The sequence below is a fragment of the Silurus aristotelis genome (genome assembly GCF_946808225.1).
Source record: "Silurus aristotelis genome assembly, chromosome: 1".
Classification (NCBI taxonomy): Eukaryota; Metazoa; Chordata; class Actinopteri; order Siluriformes; family Siluridae; genus Silurus; species Silurus aristotelis.
Genome location: NC_139574.1, coordinates 27,502,690 through 27,522,827, shown reverse-complemented (window position 1 = coordinate 27,522,827; position 20,138 = coordinate 27,502,690). Strand labels below are relative to the sequence as shown.

The following is a 20,138-nucleotide window of genomic DNA, read 5'->3' as shown; positions in this document are numbered from 1 at the left end:
GGGTTACCTAAGAGACTGGGCCTCAAAAGAGAAAATCTCTCCAGCCACAATAAATGGTGCAAGTGACAGAGGGCAAGAAGGGAGGGGAACAAGGGGGCAGAGAGAAAGAGAGAGAGGGAGAGAGATGCCAGATGACAGGTGGATGGAACAGAAATTAATTAGTGCCTTGGTTTGTGTAATGGTGCTTCAGTTGGTCAAAAGTGTGGCTGAGACACTTGAACCTGGCTAATAAAGTGTTGTTTGAAGGTGTACAAGGCAAACATGATTCCTTGTTCCTGTTTTGAGGGTGAAATATAAACTTGACAAAAAAAGTAGTTTGTTAGTCTAAAGTCTAAAAAAAAAAGCTGAATAAGCATACTTGTATAGATTTGACCATTTAATATTTTTATTTTTCTCATCATCAGTCTAAATATGTCTCTAACATGGTGAGCATATGTGGGGACCAGAGCAGCTTAGCAGCAGGATAAATCAGATGACTTCTTTATGCCTTTTGCTTAGAGAGCATATATTACCACTGACCACCTTGTTGCCATGGCAGACCCGGCACAAAAGGGCGTGGCGTGGGAACTGCTTACTAGGGTCAGGAGTGAGGGTCAGGAGGGCAAAGGTCACCAGCAGCTGGACAGTGCATAAGAAAAGCAGAGGCTGAGAAAGAAGCATGGGGGTGGACACCACCAGTGAGTGAGAGGCCTCAGAAGGGCGTTACATTGAACCGTGTTGTGACAAAGGGGTCTTGATGAGGGTTCACCAAAAATCTCACTGTTTAGGGTGTTTTCGATGACAAACACTACATCATTGAAGACCTGCTAATGTCTAATGGTCCATGCAGAAAGACATGGCTATTCTCACTGCCTGCACAAAGGCTCAAAAGACATTTTAAACACTGGAAATAACACTACATATTAGCTGAATTTAGCTGAAAACCATAGCATTGTGCAAGAAATCTCAACATTTTTCTCCCGAAAGTATTTTTGACCACAAAATCTTCAAAATAAAGTAACCAGGGTGGTCTTGCAAAAGACTGCAACTGATCTTTTCTTTGTGAAAAATAAAAGAATTTGTAAGCCATAAGCTCCACAATCTACAAATAAAAACGTACATTAAGGTGTTTCCAGTGGTAAAATCGTACAAATCTTGCTGATAAAAAGTCATTCATTCACATTTTTAGTTTTCTCATCCAACATTGTCTAAAAAAATCTAAATCCCTAATGCATCTATGTAAATGTCCACTTTTGCTAAAGTCTCCACTGCATTACATATTTCCTTTTTTACATATCTGAAACATAATGCAACAAAAACAACAACAACAACAACAACAACAACAACAACAACAACAACAAATCATTACCAGAATGTAAAACAATTTATTAGATTTTTACCAATATTCATTACTTAATATTTAATCACAGTCAGGAGATTTGCAGTGCTAATAGTACATTTGTAGTGTTTGAAAAAATGTTCTATATCAAAAACATGGAAAACATATTTAACATCTTCATGAGTGACCAGGCCATGCTCCCAGCGAGTGGTGTGAAGGTGAGGTCAGGCAGGTGGACCCTGGATTGCAGTTTTGGGGGTAATTCTCTGGAGGTCAAGGGGAGACAGCCAAAGAAGCAAATTGGGGACAATGTCAATATGCAAATTGTGTCCTATGGTTGCGAATTTACATTCCCATATGTTCCACCGGAGCCTCTGCATTGTTTAACAGAAAGCAAAATTCTGTGAGCATGTCCATATGCCCTCACACACATTTTGGAAAAAAGTCTGAGTAAATAAAAGTGAACTAAATGCTCCAGCATACATTGTTGAATATGTTTTTAATAATAAAATATGTTTTTAATAAATGAGCAAGTACATTTAAACAACAACTAGCACAAACAACTGATCAGTATATGAATATGATATAGTATACATTTCACTGGTGTTTATATAGACATAGATGAGTCAATTATAATAGATTAAGGTTGAGGTAACAAACATGTCGTTTGCTTTAATGTATTAATTTAAAAGAACTTTCATGATTGAAATGAACTAAAGCTACAATCACATCTATTGTTATCAAACATAATTTATTATAAATCAGTTGCTATGGAAAAAGACAGACACTGGTGTGAAATTTTTTTTGCATTGTTAGCAAAGCCTTTAACTTTCAAACTTAAATTTGTCTTTCTTTACATTTACGTCATTCTGGAGATAAATTTTTAATTTGACTTGGTTTGGTCACATTTTTAATTATAAACACCATTTACTCTGGGTCTTTTTTCTGAATGTATTGTGGTACCTCAGAGATTAAGACATTGGACTTCTGACTAGAAAGCCATAAGTTAAAGTCAAAGCAAAGCCCTTTACCCCTCACCTGCTTTGTTGTTTAAATAATTGTAAGTTGCTCTGGATAAGGGCTTCTGCCAAATGCTGTAAATGCTTGGGCTGAATTTTCTGTCTCAAACCTCTGAAGGCAAGGATACATTATTTGTGCCACCTCAACCCTGGAAACAACTTGCAATAAATAATGCTTTTGTACAGTGGTGTTTGGAACCATGGAACATTCTTACTGGGTTCTACTGAGTTTGTGCTGGTTTTGATTAATTTATATAAATTCAGTTACATACATACCTAGCATTCTTTTTTTTACCCTGCCTAACTGCCACAGCCACTAAGAATCAGTCTGATAACATTTGCCACATGGCAGACAGACTAACTAGAAAGAGGTTTAGAGAGGACTGCCCCACTCATGCCACTTAGAGGGGCACACTTTTAAGAGATGAGATGCTCAAAGAGATGCTCCTTGCAGCGGTAGTATTACACTGTCTCTGTAGATCAGTTGCCTTCTGTGAGGCTTAATCATTAACCATTGTAGTTTAGTAAAGTGTTTTCAAGGCAAGGCACATAGAGCTGTCTGACCTCATGACTGAAAAATCGAATCGTTACTTTGTTGTCTAAATAGACTAACACATGTTGATGTCTTAGAACCAGCAAATAAACCTAAGAATATATTTTCCTTGTTTGTGTTGCGAAAGGAAATAAACCCTGAATTGAAAACCTAACCATAAAAAAATGCATTTGTGGTGCAGCACATAGTGTTTGCCCTATTATTGGGTGATCGCAAATTGAAATCCTGTTGATACCACGGTCATCTCTGAGTGAGAGCCATTGGTTGTGACCTTTGGTTTTGAGGGGAGATACAGAATTTCATCACTGTCAATCGCGGTAGCACTGCCAATTATAAGCCTTTGTGAGCTAATGTATTTAGAAAAGGGCAAAGAAAGTTTTCTTCAGAATGTGTTTCACTGCTCTGTAAATCAGCATGATCAGCAGTTTGGAAAAATGCAGTTGGCTGCCATTAGAGGAAGTATGTATTATCCTTCACTCAACCCAGTTATAATCAACTACCGTATAATACATGTATGATGGGATGTTTGTAATTTTGTTAAACGTTTGATATATAAATAAGTGGACTAAATTGTATTAAGATGACTGGTGGGATGGAACTTATAGGTGAGCATCTGTTTTCTGCAATGACAGAAACATGAAAGTTTTACTACTGAGGATAACACATACATTATGTGATTGGGTTTCAAATGTAAACTGCATCAATTTCCTCTTCTCTGTAAGCCACTGTGGAATAAAAAAACAGCTATGGGTCAATTTATACACCTAATATGGATGCTTTTGCTTGTGAAAACACAGCTAGTGAGGTAAAAGGAGACTAGTTGAATTGTGTTCATTGGGTTTTTTGCTTAAGTAATGGCGCTCATTCTCACTTCACGAGGTACCTGCATTTGATGCAGTGCTGTTATAGTGCGTTTCTGTATAATATTGATGGTTTCTATAGCCGTGGTGTAATAATGATGGAATTATTAGGTGAACACAGGATACAGGTCAGACATCACTGAAGGGCTAGGTATGAATTGCATGACCTGCCATTGAATTTTAATTTGAAGGTTGATATAATGCAACATTATGACAACGGCAATCAATCTAATTTTTTTGGCACTTCAAAAGAAAAACTTTAGCCACCTTGTCTTGATGGCCCCTGCTGCAATCATTGTGTGTGGTTTGTTATCAGCTGGGGGAAATGCACTCTCTGGCCCCTAGGGGTCAGACAAGCGAGGCGCAACTTGTCCGGATGCAAAACATTCGCTTCATATTGCGTGTTTGGTGGGAAAAAAATCAAATCTCTGGAAATGATTTATTAATAATTTTAATTCTGTAGAGTATCACCGAGCGCGGCCCTTGTGCGGTTTTCAGCCACAAGTCAAATGCAGATGTGTGCGTAACTTAACAGGTTAGTAAATAGTTGTGCTAAGCTTGTTAGGTAAAGCTCGCTAGCTAGCGTACGCGCAGATCTCGGTTGCTAGGGAGTGTGTGATTGCTGTTGGGGTTTGTGGTTGAGCGCTTCTCAGCGTCTTATAATTCGAGTTTTATTTTTAGTCATTTTCGTTGTGTCCATGTATAAATTAAATATACCCACCGGAGCAGGACATCAATTGCACATGTGACGCGCATTGTGCGTAGTTTTAATGCAAACGGATCAATAGCGCTAGGGTTAGCTGTGGCTAGCTAGCATTCCGTGGCTAGCTAGTTGTCTACGCTGCGAGGTAACGTGCCACATATATCGACTACACTTAATAACACAGAGGGGAAAAAAGTAAATATAGTGCTCGAGTTTTAGCTTCTTCTTTTTATAAACGTAAGTTTTCACCAGGCCTGAGCGGGTTGCTTGTTATTGAGAAATCCCGTGCTGCTAGCGCTGGACGCTGTGTGGACGCACAGGCCTCCTCGGCCATTTTTGTTGACATTCCTACTTTCTTTTCATTTCGCATGTCGTTCGCGAAAAGTTGTATAACGCATGTTGTTGTGCGTTGACGTTTGCAGAGATTTCAGATTCACGCAAATCCTTTTTGATCGTTCTCGAATGGGTGAAAACCAACACCCGATGGTTTTGTAACCGCAGCTGATCCTGCAGGGGAAAGGAGTCCAGTGTAGAGGCAGCTGTGGCTCAGGAGCTAGTTATCAATGAGGCACTGAGGGGTTTTATTTTCATTTTCCCCCCTTTTCACCCCAGTACTATAAACCATGCAACCAGTTAATGGTAAAAGAAAGCTGTATCATTTAAGCATCCCTAATATAACCATGCTTTAAAGCTGAAAAGGGGCCTTTTTACATGTATTTCACAGCACAGTGAAAATCTTTTTTTGCATATCCCAGTGATGTTAGGAAGCTGGGGTCAGAGCACAGGGTCAGTCATGTTACAGTGGAGCACATAGGTTAAGGGCCTTGCTCAAGGGCCCAAGATGAGCATGACAGCATGACAGTACTGGGGCTTGAACCTCCAACTTTCTGAACAGTAACCCAGAACCTTAATCACTTAGCTACTACTTAGGTATTTAATCAAATACACTGTTTTTTGTTGCACTGATTTTCTCTTTCTCTCTCTGTCTATATCTATCCTTCTAGTAGTGAAGTCCAGTAGTCTTCTCTATTTGGCCAGTTTGGCTTGCATCTATGAACTCATTGGTGCCCACCACCTCGGCCGTCAGTAGCCCCGTTAGTTCCCTGGACTCCCCCCTCTCTGTCATCAGTTCATCCACTGGCTCTCCAGGTGTGCCAGTGACCCCTTCAGTGGGTTACGGACCCATCAGCAACCCACAGGTGAGCTACAGTCTTATTACTTGCGCCAACAAATTGTGTGCAAAGCTTTATTTTTGTATAATAAATATGATACATTTGAAAACGGCGTCTTCGTTTAAAAGTGCTTTGCGTCCACGCTTTTGTTTTCAATTGTTTCCAAAAGTTGCTTATCCACAATGAAACGTCCCTTTACTGCGCATAAGCAAACTGTGAGATGCCTTAACCTGAGTCATTTCCGCCTGCCGTTTATTTACTTTCCGGCTCTTTGAAACGTTGCAACAATGACTAAAAATGTCCACACTGCGACACGAAAATGGCATTTTCAGATTTTCAAAAAGCTACGTTTTTGTTGTTTCGTCTCAGTGTGGATGGAAGGCCTAGAAAAATACTGGTTTTCAAAACAAAAACGTCTCCGTGTGGACACAGCGCATCACTCCTATAGAATGATGGGACGATTGACCATTCTTTAAAGAATTCACTTACTGCGTGTCGAGTGCCTTCCCCTCTAAATTTTCTTGTCTTCGTGCTACTGTTCAGATCAACTCCTCGATGTCAGAGCTGCACACTGTCAGCAGCTCTGACGATGTGAAGCCATCCTTTGTTCTGAAGTCTCCAGGAGGCACTGGGCCGATGCTGTCCCAAAAAAGACTCTGTGCTATTTGTGGAGATCGCTCCTCCGGTGAGTACTTAGAAAGGTCATGCAAAGGCTTTAAGATGTAGAAAATGTTAGCTCTGACTTACTCACTGCATTTGTTTTGGGTTTCAAATTAGTACCTCAGATGTACCTTTCTTAAAACAAGTTTGATTCACAGCAAAAAACAAATTGCTGATGCAGAACTGCCGAACTAATTAGAGTTCATTAGTAAAAGTAATCCTGCCTCACTTTTTTTTTCTTTCTTAATCATTTTTGGTTCCTTGTCTAGGGAAGCACTATGGGGTGTACAGCTGTGAGGGCTGTAAAGGCTTCTTTAAGCGCACCGTGAGAAAGGACCTGAGCTACATCTGCAGAGACAGCAAAGAGTGTCTTGTGGACAAGCGCCAGCGCAATCGTTGCCAGTACTGCCGTTACCAGAAGTGCCTAGCCATGGGCATGAAGAGAGAGGGTTTGTGTTGGTGTCTAGGTTTAAACTACCTTTGCATTGCCTTCTATTGTTGTTGTTTGTTGTTGTTTTTTTGCCCAATTAAGGACTGACTTTAAGATTTTTTTAAGATTTCTTTCTCTATGGCAAATACAGTTCATGTCTGGGTAACGTACATCCTTATTTCTTGCACTTTATAGCGGTTCAGGAGGAGCGGCAGAGGAATAAAGAACGTGATGGAGATTATGACTGTAATTCTGCAGCCAATGAGGAGATGCCTGTGGAGAAGATCCTGGAAGCTGAGACAGCTGTGGATCACAAAACAGAATTACATACTGCAAGCAGTTCTACTGGTGCTGTGAGTGTTTCTCTTTGTTTCTATTAGTGAGGTGTAGAGGAGACTTACTTTTGTACTTGTATATTGCGGTGGGCTTGATTTCTGTGGTTCATATAGGATGCAAATTAGTCTACAAGAAAACAAACAGGTTGAAATAAAATTCAGTTTATTCTTGTTGATCTTAAAAGGTGAAGACCCTGTGTCTTCAAACCTAACTAAAACAGAGGAGCAGAAAGAAAATGTACAACTAGCATGCTAGATCTGCTACTATATAAAAACTGAGTATTACCTTGACGATTAAAATTTGAATACAACGTTATAATAATACTTACTGTGTATCATAAATCCAGAGTGGTTTAAAAAAATGAATTCTTATCGCTAGATGTTCGTCACGTGGCGCTTCTCCACCTTCCGCTTGAGGATGCTCCACAGGTGCTCAGTAGGGTTCAGGTCTGGAGTCACCATCACCATCACCTTCAGCTTCCTCTGCAAGGCAGTTGTCATCTTGGCGTTGTTTGGTGTCGTTTCATGTTGAAAAAACTGTCGTTCGGCCCAGTTTCTTAAGGGAGGGCATCATGTTCTGCTTCACAGTGTCACAGTACATGTTGGACATAATGAACCGCAGCTCCCTGCACTCATGCAGCCCCAGACCATGATGATACCACCGCCATGCTTGACTGTAGGCAAGACACAGTTTTCTTGGTTCTCCTCACCAGGCCATCGCCACACATGCTGGACACGATCTGAGCCAAACAAGTTTATCTGGTCTCATCAGACCACAGGACATGACTCCAGTAATTCATGCTCTTGGACAGGTTCTCTTCAGCAAAATGTTTGTGGGTTTTCTTGTGAACCAGCTTCAGGGGAGGTTTCCTTCTGGGATGACGGCTATGCAAACTGACTTGCTGCAGTGTGTGGCGTACGGTCTGAGCACTGACAAGCAGATCTTCTGCTTCTTCTAAAGCAATGCTGCAGCACTCATGCATCTGTTTTTTAAAGCCAGATTCTGCACCTGACACACAGCACCAGGGCTCTACTTCTTAGATGGACCCTCGCGAGGTCTGTTCCGAGAGGAACCCGTCTAGGAAAACCTCTGTATGACCCTGGCCACTGTGCTTTAACTCAGTTTCAGGGTGTTACGGATCTTCTTTTAGCCTCAGCCATCTTTGTGAAGAGCAACAATTCTGATTCTCAAATCCTCATAGAGTTACCATGAGGTTCCATATTGAACATCCAGTGGTCAGTATGAGAGACTTGTACTCAAAACAATTTGAACTGCTCTAATACAAGATACACACACACATTTGTATGGTCCTGTCAAGCAGACAAAAACATAAACATGATAAATAGGACATGTGGCTTTGCATGGTTACACCATGTACAGCTGTTATCACTTAGGGTGTACTCACTTTTGTTGCCAGAAGCACTTTGATCTGAACTCGAAGAGAATTCCATGTAATGATTATCTCGTTCACTATCATAACAGAATAAAGGTTCCTACTAAAACCACCTGTTAACTCTTTCCCCCTTGTCCTTTAGGCCATCGACCCAGTCACTAACATCTGTCAGGCAGCAGATAAACAGCTGTTTGGCCTGGTGGAGTGGGCCAAGCGCATCCCACACTTCTCTGAGCTGCCGCTGGATGACCAGGTCATTCTGCTACGTGCAGGTAGAAGTGTTCACATTCTGCATGTACATTCCACTTTCCTATCAGTGCAATACGCCTTTTTCTGATTCTAACTTGTAAACCCGGCCACTTATTCCAGCTGGAATTCTATCACACTACCAGTGACTGTACTATTTAAACTTTAAATAAAACATGGTTTTGGTGAAAGAAATACTATTTTGTTAGACTATAACTGACCATTGATATGTTTATAGTTATTTAGCTTTTTTATTATAAGTCTGTTTATTTCTATATTAAGTTTTTTCTTCCCTAATGCATCTGTGTTTCAGGATGGAACGAGCTTCTTATTGCCTCGCTTTCTCACCGCTCGATCGGGGTGGAGGATGGGCTTCTGCTGACTACAGGCTTGCACGTTCTCAGAGACAGGTGACAATTAGTAGTTTGTTTGTAAGGCAGGATAGCTGAATTGAAACGATCAATATTACAAATGAATGATAGGCATTTATAGATAGTTTATTTCTTAATCGACAGGCTTCAGGCACCGTTCATCTACATAAAATAACCTTCTCTATGTATTAGAAAAGAGTCGACGTTAAATAATAGAAAGCAGTAAAATAATCTTTATTTAGAAACAAATAACTAATAGATGAAACTGGGCTGGCAGGTGGATGCAGTTTGGTCTTGAGCAGTGGTTTGTTTGTTGTGAACTCCTCCTCTGGTCTTTTTGATGCAAAATGAGTTAAAATTAATCACTTCTCATTTACTTGAATGTTTTCTGTGACTAAGTGGCAAAAAAAAAAAGCAACATCTTAGTGGTGTTGTTTCCTCAAAAGAAAAAAGATTTTTCGGAAACAAGTTAAAACTGCTATACAGCAGTGTCTCTATTCCATTAAGTTCTTCCATTGCTCATCTTATGTTCACAGTAGCATGCAAATCAAATCCACCCCCAGCATACGATTTACTAAAACTGTTGATCTGGTGGTGTGTTTACACTGAGTCTTACACGGTCAACAGTCCTACCACTAAGCAGCCCTCAGGCCAGATGTGGCTAGCACTTAGACTTCCTGTGCAAGCTGGCTAACGTTTTTCATGTGTGCTGTGTGCGCTATAACACTAGCGCAGTGTTGTCCTCGTCTGACTGGTAAGACTTGTCTACAGGCAGTTTACACATGTAGTTACTGGTCTGGTTTTTTTTTTAATTATTATTAATTTATTTATTTTGGAACGTAAATTTACGACATTATTAAAACTTTCTCCGTAAAAATGATTATTTAGAGTCTCTTGAGAGGTTGAAAATCATGACCAAATCAAAAACTGTAAATTATTGCTTAATGATTTAAAAAATATTATTCAGAATTCTTTCATACTCTTCTTTGTATTCCTCAAGTGAATAATTTTTCCCTGTTGTGAGTTTTGTGAATTTCTGCATGCTATTAATTGTGTATTTGGCCAAATTAGAATAGTCCAGTTAATATTGTGTGCAGGCAATTTCTAGAGCTGCAACTAATGATTATTTTGATGACAAATGAATCGGGTGTTTATTATTATTTTAGATTAATCGGATGGCAAGTTGACAACCATGTTAAAAAAAAAAAAAAGTCAATATAAAATAAATACAACATTGTTTTGACAATTTCTGTTTAAAAAAAAATAGACATTTGTTCAGTTGTAAAGATATAAGCATCTAGAATACATGAATTAATTTAATTTAGTATAATAATGAAAGAATAAATGCAGAAATTACATTTACAAACATTAAAAACAAGCATTTGAATGTAGTAAAGCTGCAGTAAATCACGTTTGAAAACAGATAAGGTACTGTAGTAGTAGACACCGCTGTGTTTTCTTGTCACTGTGGTACTTCCATGCCACACAAGCACAATGGGATGCACACTTTTTCCCATTGCCAGTTGAGACCCTGTACTCTGCACCATTTTGCAAGTGGCGGTGTTATCTTGCCGTCATTCCTAATTAATAAGGGCATTCGCTGACAACGAATTAGTTGTTGCAGCTCTACAATGTACTCTAAGTATTATTCACACCTTCAAGGTTTTTCTGCCTCCAAGTAGAATTTCATTACTGACCGTGTAACCACAGTGTATCACTTCATATTACAGTGGAAAAGCTCTAGAAAACAATGAGCCTGAGTCATTACTGCGTTAAAACTAAGCTGTATTAAAGCATTCTATTGAGATACAGATATATGCGCTACTACTGCTATTACTTGTAATTCCTCTTCATGCCTGTTTCTTTCTCCCACAGGGAAAGTGCACGCAGCCCAGAGGTGGGGGCCATATTTGACAGGTACATGGCGGGAGTGTCAGACTCCTACTTTTTACTTCTGACTTCAGTTCCTTAAACAGTGCTAATGATGTGCACGTTGTTATTTAGTCAGTCAGCAGTATGGTGCTAATGAGAAATCATTTGCATTTTATGAGCTCGGAATCTCTCTATTTGCCGAGTAAGATGCTTTAAAGCAGGGGAAACTCAACAAGTATATGGTCTGCTGGACTGAGTGTGGCATTTACATTTACAAGTTATTGTCTTTCCTTTTTTTTTTTTCTCCTCTTCCTCTCCCACCTTCTCTGTCTTCCTGACTGTAGAGTGCTCACCGAGTTGGTAAATAAAATGCGAGATATGCAGATGGACAAGACCGAGCTTGGATGTCTGCGAGCCATCATCCTCTTTAACCCAGGTGCAGTTATCAGATTATCTCCTTATATAGAAATATCTGATTTGCAACAATCCATCTAGCTTTCACTTTTATATATATTTTTTCCATTTCTACTCTCTCTAATGGAAATAAATTGATATATGAAGAACCACACCGGCTAAACCCATGATGGTATTCGAGGCAAGCAGCCATTAGATTTATCAGCACGCATTCAGAAAGAAATCAGTGCTGTTAAGAGACTGAACTGATAGTGTTAGCACGCCTCAGTGAAAAATGACCTTCTGAGAGTGACGCTCAAACATTCAGAGCGTTTCACTCAACAAATAACAAATGTGTGACGAGATGCGTAATAAGGTAAGGCACTTCCTGTCGGTTATGTGATATGTAGCTGGGTAATGATACAAATTCCACAGTGAGGTGCACTGCACCCTCTCCCTGTTTCTTGATTGGCTGCTTAACCTGCTAGCATGTAGTTAGAGCAGGTTGGAGCAGGATACTGTTTGTGTCTGAGCCACTATATGAAGCGTACAAACAAATGTCCTTCTCCTTTTAAAGCCTTTTAACTGAAATAAAATGTAGTACCTGTTTTTTTTTTTTTTTTGTATAAATTCTGGGAGACGTTATTTACGCAAATGCAAAATATCATTTATCCTCTCAACCTGATGTGTACTGCAAACATCTTATAGTATTGGCTTGAGGGCGACAGCTTCATCGGTTTTGCCGATTGGTTGCTGGAAGCGATTGGCGATTATCTGGTCTGTTGTTGTTAGTAGAGCGGCCTCGAGAGGCGCCTCACTAGAGCCACGTGCTGTTTGCTTTTACACGTGAGACTGCGTGCTGCAAGGAGAGATCTATTTAATATTTATTGTTTAATTTATGAATTCTGCAATTATATTTATTAATTCATATATTCATATTTGTTTTTCTTTAGCACATTTTCATGATTCAGTACTTTATTTATTTATTTTTTAACAACATCCAGTGCTATTTTACATGGAGTGTCCAGTATTCATGTAATTATCCGATTAGTTAATCGGTTATCAGCATCGATATTGGCTGATGTTATTGTGTGTTTTACAACCAGGTTTTATTCAAAACCATCAGAAATTTTTTTTCCTGTGGTGTTTGTATTTTAGCAGTGTCCATTTTGGTTAAAAGAACACTTTCAAGGCATGTGCGGTGGTGTGTCAGTCAGCACTGAAGCTCTCAAACTAACCCCCCCCCATTATTATTGTTTAGATGCCAAAGGTTTGAGCAACACGAGTGAGGTGGAACTTCTGCGAGAGAGAGTGTATGCATCCCTAGAGGCTTACTGCAGGCAGAAATACCCCGAGCAGCAGGGGAGGTATGCTGATTCTTCTTCAATTTGCAATTTTGCAGCATAATCTGCTGTTACATAATGCTGTGCCGCAGCTTGTTGTTAGATGCATCTCTTTTTTGTGTTTGGCTTCATTTGAAAAATGCTTTAAAATGTGTTCAATGAGGGCGCAAGTGGAAAAACAAGCATATACTCGGAAATGCCTGATCCATTTATCAAGAAAAAAAAGACCTGCAATGTTGAGCATTGTTCTCTTTCCTCACCTAGATTCGCTAAGCTCCTGCTCAGACTGCCCGCGTTGCGCTCAATTGGTCTCAAGTGTCTGGAGCACCTTTTTTTCTTCAAGCTGATTGGAGACACGCCCATTGAGACTTTCCTGATGGAGATGCTGGAGGCTCCCCACTAGCTTTGCCCTGAGGGAGGCTGGCAGATGACATCACTGTGACTGCACTTTTCAATCTCAGGGGAACTTGAGCAATTGGCCAGCCTCCAGTCCGTGATACTCTTGTTGCTAGGTTTGTCTCTTTGTAAGTGCAAAACAGAGTCTAAAAAAAACCCAAGACTTGCCATGAACTTAGAGTATTTTGGTGCTATATTTCAGTCATAAGTCTTGAATTTTTGTGGATTTTTATCATTTTTTTTTTTTTTTTAAGATTGGAATCTTCAGTTTCCTTCCTAGCTTAAATGGGATATACATTTTGATAGAACCATATTTGTCTGTAAGTGTTCATCATCTCGTCAGTGTGATTTTCTTTTATTCCTTAAGGGACTAATTTATTCAGCTCAGACCTTAAAGGACTGGCGATACGAACAACTGAATGAACAGTTAGGAAAAACTGTTTTAAAATCTATAAGCTGACATCACTCTCCCAGTTAAGCTAGCCTGGCCAAACACGTATGCAATGAAACTTAATGCACAAAGTCTGGAGAAAAGCTCATTATGATGTGCAATTCACAAAGTAATGTTAGTCAAATGCTTTGGAGTTGATTCCAGGGAAGCGAGGTCTTACCATGCGCTCATAGAAATAGCTCATGAGTGCTTGACTGATCTTTTACATGCTTGATACTTTGTACTGTTATTTTTTTTTTTGTTTTTTCTCTTTCCCTTCTTTTCAGTTTGCAGTTTTGGTGAAAACTGATTAAATAACTGGGATACTCAGTTCACTAAATTAGCTATGCGTTGCTTTATGACTGCAGTGTTCCAGGCTGAAGTCGGTAAACTGCTTGTGATATTGCTTCTCCCCCCCCCCTCTCAGTTATTCTTTTCGTAGTACACGCTTGTTTTATCACATATCACATAACCTTGTAACTTGAGTTATGATTCCTTATGTAAACTGCACTATACCAGTTCAAATATCAAATATTTGACCAAAAAGGGGTCATATTTGTGTATGCTTTGGTGCTTAAAAAAAATAGTTGTTTTAATGTTACATCCCTGAAAATGCACACAGAAACTTGTTAACAGAAAATGGTTATATTTTAAGAAAGTTGAACATTAGCAATACTAAATTTAAAATGCAAATGTGTATTCTCTTCTAATTTCTGAGCGGAAAATTTGTCAGACATGTCAATTTTTAGTACTGTGCAAACGTTTGTTCAGGGACAGTAAAACGTGATTGCTACAAAACAGCAAAAGTCCATATATGTTAATATTCCAATGATTTTATCATTGCTTTTAGTTAATTTGTACATCTAAAACACAGAAAAATGACATTAGTTTGCACTGTATTTCCTGTGAATCCCAGTTTTCTGACTGTCTTTGCTCTTTTTCTTAGTGATGTGTTTTTCTCAGATTTCAATTAGATTTGTAATCTTGCTGTTTTTTTTTTTTTGTAAAATCTTTGCTTTGCTGTTGTATTTTTGTGTCCATGCCAACAGCGTTGGGGACGAAGACCACAGAGACTTTGAAATGCAAGTTCCCTATTAGCAGAAATGTTTACTACACCTTCGGGTTGTTTTGTATGGTCCTGTACAACCACCATCTTTACTGCATTAGACATGTTTGTGTCTGCCATTGCACTAAATTTGTCATACAATGATGATTGTAATGATCCTCCATCAGGTTCTCCATCGTTAGAGCTCAATTTAGAGGAGCTTGATGGCACTGCAAGTGAACCATATGGACACGACCCTAAATAAAAGCTGGTGACATCAAGACTTGCGTGGTGTTTTGGTCAGTCGTCGAGTGGATGAGGAAAATAGTGTAGATTTGGTAATCGAGCCAGATTAGTAAACAGATCACACCTGATTCAACACCTGACCTCATCACTAATGATCAAACTGTGTTTTACCATCATTAACACGCGTCTTTTAGAACTTGCATTCTAAAACTTGTTCACTTTCATGCTTTGGTTGCCCACAGAGACCGAACTGGGAAGGATCTGCTGCAAGTTAGAGCAACAAAGGATGGAGATGGAAATGTGTTGACTAGTGAGGAGAGTGTGTTGAGAAAATGAAGGAAATATTTTGAGCACCTGATGAATGAGGAAAATGAGCGAGAGAGAATGTTGGATGGTGTGGAGATGGTGAAGAAGGAAGTGGATAGGATTAGTAAGGAGTAGGTGAGAGCAGCGATTAAGAGGATGAAAAGTGGAAAGTCAGATGACATCCCGGTAGAAGCATGGAGATGTTTAGGAGAGATGGCAGTGAAGTTTTTAACAAGATTGTTTAACAGGATTCTGGAAGGGGAGAAGATGCCTGAGGGATGGAGAAGGAGTGTGCTGGTACCGATCTTTAAGCAGAAGGGAGATGTGCAGACCTGCAGTAACTACAGGGGAATTAAGTTGATCAGTCACAGCATGAAGTTATGGGAAAGAGTAGTGGAAGCCAGGCTGTGAGAAGAGGTGACCATCTGTGTTTAACAGTATGGTTTCATGCTGAGGAAGAGCACCACAGATGCCTTATTTGCTTTGAGGATGTTGATTGAGAAGTATAGAAAAGGGCAGAAGGAGTTGCAACATGTGTTTGTGGATTTAGAGAAAGCGTACGACAGTGCAGAGTGAGGAATTGGGGTATTGTATGCAGTAGTCAGGTGTGTCAGAAGTATGTGAGGGTGGTGCAGGACATGTATGAGGACAGTGTGACAGCAGTGAAGTGTGCAGTAGGAACGACAGACTGGTTCAAGGTGGAGGTTGGACTGCATCAAGGATCGACTCTGAGCCCTTTTCTGTTTGCAGTGGTGATGGACAGGTTGACGGACGAGGTCAGACAGCAGTCTCCCTGGACTCTGATGTTTGTGGATGATATTTGTGGTGAGAGTAGCCTGGAGAGGTGGAGATATGCGCTGGAGAGAAGGGGAATGAAAGTCAGTAGGAGTAAGACAAAGTACATGTGTGTGAATGAGAGGGAGGGCAGTGGAGTGGTGCGGTTGCAGGGAGAAGAGGTGGAGAAGGTGCGGGAGTTCAGGTACCTGGGGTCAACAATGCAAAGTAATGGAGAGTGTGTTGGAGAAGTAAAGAAAAGAGTGCAGGCAGGGTGGAGTGGGTGGAGAAGAGTGATAGCAGGAGTGATTTGTGATAGAAGAGTATCTGTGAGAGTGAAAGGGTAAGTTTATAGGACTGTAGTGAGACCTGTGATGATGTATGGATTAGAGACAGTGGCATTGAGTAAAAGACAGGAGGTGGAGCTGGAGGTAGCAGAGCTGAAATGTTGAGGTTTTCGTTAAAAATTGGTTTATTAGAGAGACATCGCATGTGGGACGTTTTGGAGACAAGGTGAGGGAGGCGAGATTGAGATGGTTTGGACATGTGCAGAGGAGGGACATGGGGTAAATTAGTAGGAGAATGCTGAGGATGGAGCCACCAGGAAAGACGGAAAAGAGGAAGACCAAGGAGAAGGTTTATGGATGTGGTGAGAGAAGACGTGCAGGTAGTTGGGTTGAAAGAGGCAGATGTAGAGGCCAGGGGGTGACCAGGTAATGGGAGCAGCTGAAAGAAGTAGTAGTAGTTGTTTTGGTTGCCCACAAACCTAACTGTCTAGGTTTAAATGATTTCTAATGTGTATATTGGTAAGCTATTTAATACAGATTATAGAAACCAAATAAGTATGAATTCCCAGTGACAGTGTGTGCATGAGGTCATAGCTCATATTTCTTCCTTATTTGTACTTCATTGTTTTTATGGCCTTGACCAACTGTCACTGAGTTGCTAAAAGATTTGTTTCTGTTTTTGTATTTCTGTTCACACAGCAAGTCAAAATATATTTCCAAGTACTACTATTGTCTATTTTCTCTTTCATGTTCATGTCATCTAGTTACAATTTGGTAATGTGTCACTACCATTACTTCCAGCATAAAACATCAAATAAATACCACTAACATTTCAGCATTGTTTATCTCCTCCAGGTCCCAGGGGTCATTCAATGATTCTAATAATATTCAAATGATTCCTTAAATTTTTTTAATAAATTAGTGAAGTTATCAGACATAATTTTATCGACTTGTTTTTTGATATTCCAAATCATTTAACATCATAGAGGAACTGTGTAACAGGGCTGAATGAATTGATATCAAAAGTGCTTTTTTCTGAGAGCCAACTTGTGAAAGCGGATGTTCTAAGCATGAAGCAATGACTTCACATTTTTAATGTAGAAATAATGATAATTATTTTAGGTATTGTAATGATTATATTTCAAAGTAAAAAAAAATCTAAAAGGTGTCCATTTCTTCATTGCATCATCTACAGAAAAAAAAAAAACACCAAACATGACCAGCATTTCTCTGGAAGCTTTTTTATTGCAAGATTGTATACAGTATATATTTTTCGCTGTGAGTATTAAGAAGATAAATTCACATTCTTGGTACTCTTATTCGATACCCACTTTTATGGCACTTGCAGCAAAAGGTTGGACTCAATTCTGTGTTTTTAAGTGCAATGATCTTGAAAGGCTTTTGAGCACGAGTGGAAACTGGATGGGATACAAGGACCAAACATTTTTCAGGTTTGTGCAAAAAAAACAACAACAAAAAAAACAAACATCGCTGAGCATCAAACTGACGTCACAGAAGCTCCCTTTGACTCGACTCGCCCGCTTTCTCTTAGTTTTGAACGAATTCATGGCTTGCTTACTTTTCTTAAATTATAATAATCACAGAATAACACTGCTTCTGACCTATAATACACTATTCTATACAAATACAAATGCAACAGATGCAAAAATAAAAACAGATTTACACAATTGTACAGCATTTATCTTAGGGAACATTTTGTTTCTACGTTAGATTTTTACTAGTTCATTTTACAGTACTCGATTATCTGAGAAGAAGACATCAGACAAACACAAAGATACTTTCTTTTTTTTTCTTGTTAATACTTGACATTGCTTTAAAATGACGATACACATAGTAAGGTGCTGGGAGGTACTACTGGGTCCTGTAGTACAGCTGAGTGGATTGTCAGATATATAATGTTTCGCATTAGAGAATGGACGTTTATTTTCTTTGTATAACCGAATCACACTTAAGCGTTGCTCCTGAAAACCTCTCAAACAAGAGTGCTGTTGTGCTGAAGAGACCATGTCCCTCTGTCTGTTTCCAAAAACAGACATTATGACCAAATGCCACAAGTACAGTTTGCATGCATCTCACGCTATTGAATTTATAACAGTTAACATTGAGGCAGCGCCGAAGTTCTTCGTAGGCTAAGACTAGGTGATGATTGGTGTCTGGAAACAGATTTTACACCTAATCTCCTTCACCACTTTTAGCAGATGGACTACAGTACAAATGGCAGAAGGTGCTGTAGGTCAGCATTGTGTGTCAAACGTGTTCAGTCTCAGGCTCAATCAATAATCTGTACTGAATGAAAAATAAAAATAAAAAAAACGTGCAAAAAAAATATATCAGTAATACCACAGCAGTGCAGAGAAAATCACTCCTTGATATCTACATCAGTGATTTCTATAAATCTGTGCTCTGCAATTTCCATTGGACATGAATGCTGAATGTGCTACTAACCAAAGCAGGCAAGAGTTTACCAAACGGCTAACGGTTGGTAACCAGGATGCAAGAGATCTTCCTCGTTCAACACACCGACCTTTGGGTTCACTCTCAAGGCCACAGTGGTAAGAAACACTAGTAGGTTTGTCTCTGTAGAGAACTTGTTCTTCAATAACAGGGTGACAAGTGTGTGTGTGTGTGTGTGTGTGTGTGTGTGTGTGTGTGTGTGTGTGTGTGTATGCCCACTAGTGTTAGAGGTTTGTATACTAGTAGGTTGAACGGCAGCTGACACTGTGCTTATCTTTTAAAACGCAGAATAAGTGGTGGGTGTTCAGAAATATCAGTCTTTAAATTAGCCTGCTTTGGTTGCAGTGTACATGATCACGAGTATCTATGTTTGAAGAGTGTGTGATTATGTCTGTGTGTGTGTGTGTGTGTGTGTGTGTGTGTGTGTGTGTGCGTTTGTGTTGAGACCCTGAGCTACTAGAATCTTTTCTCTGTCACACTTGCATCTCAGAGCCACTGGCCAGTCCCAGAGCCTGTGCCTCCTCTGGAGTGAGCCCATTCTTCAGTGTTCTTCTTACTGCAGGAGGAAATCAAGACATTTGTGTTATTCAATAACACTATTTAAAAATCTTTGAATAGCCAATTATACCCTAATAAACCAATCATCAAATACAACTTAAGGGGTCATAATTAAATCTAGTTTCATAGTGCTTAGTACTTAATATCAGCAGTACCAATACTCACCTGATACTATTAGCATCCATGCTAATATAAAGAGTAATACAATAATACTACACAATAAAATAATAATATAAAGAAACATTAAGTATGCACTCAGTTAGTGGTACACAATATGGACTAAAGTATTGGGACAACTGATTTTCCCAGCCATGTGTGATTTTCCCCCAAACTGTTATCACAAAGTTGGTGGCGCACAGTTGTATAGGATGTCTTTGGATGTGGGAGCATTAAAGTTTCCTTTCGGCTGAACTTGGAGATCCGAACCTGTTCCAAAAATCACAATGCCTCTGTGCACAAGGCTATATATGACCTGCTATAGAGCTGTGACTCTGTGAACAAGAACCCAGGCCTCCTCACCCTACATCAGTACCTGACTATACTAATGCCCATGTGGCTGAATTAGCTATACAATCTCCACAAGCACACTCCACAATCTAGTAGAACATATTCCCAGAAGAGTGGAGCTCATTAGAAGAGCCAATGTTATGTTTAAAAAGCACATATAAATTGTATGATCAGGTGTCCACAAACTTTAGTCCATATAGTGTATGCAGTTTTTTCCCCCAGCGCACACATACAGGAGAAGGCATTAAACCAACCATGGCTGCTTCTTCAAATACTTCACAAACAATGTATAAAACTACAGAACATTACAGAAAACCTGAGCAATTCTGCCTACAGAAAATCTCTTTCAGAGGTGGAAAGTAACGGAGTGCAAATACTTTGTTACTCTACTTAAGTAGATTTTCCAATACTTCTTACATTTTCACACCAGGCTCGCTACTTTAGT

At 39.5% G+C, this 20,138-nt stretch overlaps 2 protein-coding genes across 13 annotated transcripts in view; one reads left to right on the top strand and one right to left on the bottom strand.

Annotated features, from left to right (window-relative positions):
• The first annotated feature begins 4,084 nt into the window (after positions 1–4,084).
• Positions 4,085–14,821, top strand: rxrbb (retinoid x receptor, beta b). 4 transcript variants are annotated; one of them, XM_083554424.1, is made up of 11 exons: positions 4,085–4,285; positions 5,458–5,652; positions 6,169–6,310; positions 6,555–6,734; positions 6,911–7,068; positions 8,587–8,716; positions 9,004–9,100; positions 10,937–10,978; positions 11,278–11,369; positions 12,588–12,693; positions 12,934–14,821. In XM_083554424.1, exons 2-11 carry the CDS (start codon positions 5,506–5,508, stop codon positions 13,070–13,072), a joined length of 1,233 nt encoding a protein of 410 aa, XP_083410550.1. In that variant the 5' UTR covers positions 4,085–4,285; positions 5,458–5,505; the 3' UTR covers positions 13,073–14,821. The 4 variants fall into 4 exon arrangements, with proteins under 4 accessions (XP_083410550.1, XP_083410551.1, XP_083410552.1 ...); XM_083554425.1 differs by having other exon boundaries at positions 4,092–4,285; positions 5,461–5,652; XM_083554426.1 differs by lacking the exon at positions 4,085–4,285 and adding an exon at positions 4,350–4,598.
• Positions 14,822–17,952: 3,131 nt separating this feature from the next.
• Positions 17,953–20,138, bottom strand: part of fhod3b (formin homology 2 domain containing 3b) — a 110,059-nt gene continuing 107,873 nt past the window's right edge. For all 9 annotated transcript variants that reach the window (XM_083554126.1, XM_083554130.1, XM_083554127.1 and 6 more), the window contains one exon: positions 17,953–19,184. In XM_083554126.1, the coding sequence (XP_083410252.1) occupies positions 19,102–19,184 (83 nt within the window). In that variant the 3' untranslated portion in view covers positions 17,953–19,101. The remainder of the gene's footprint in view (positions 19,185–20,138) is intronic.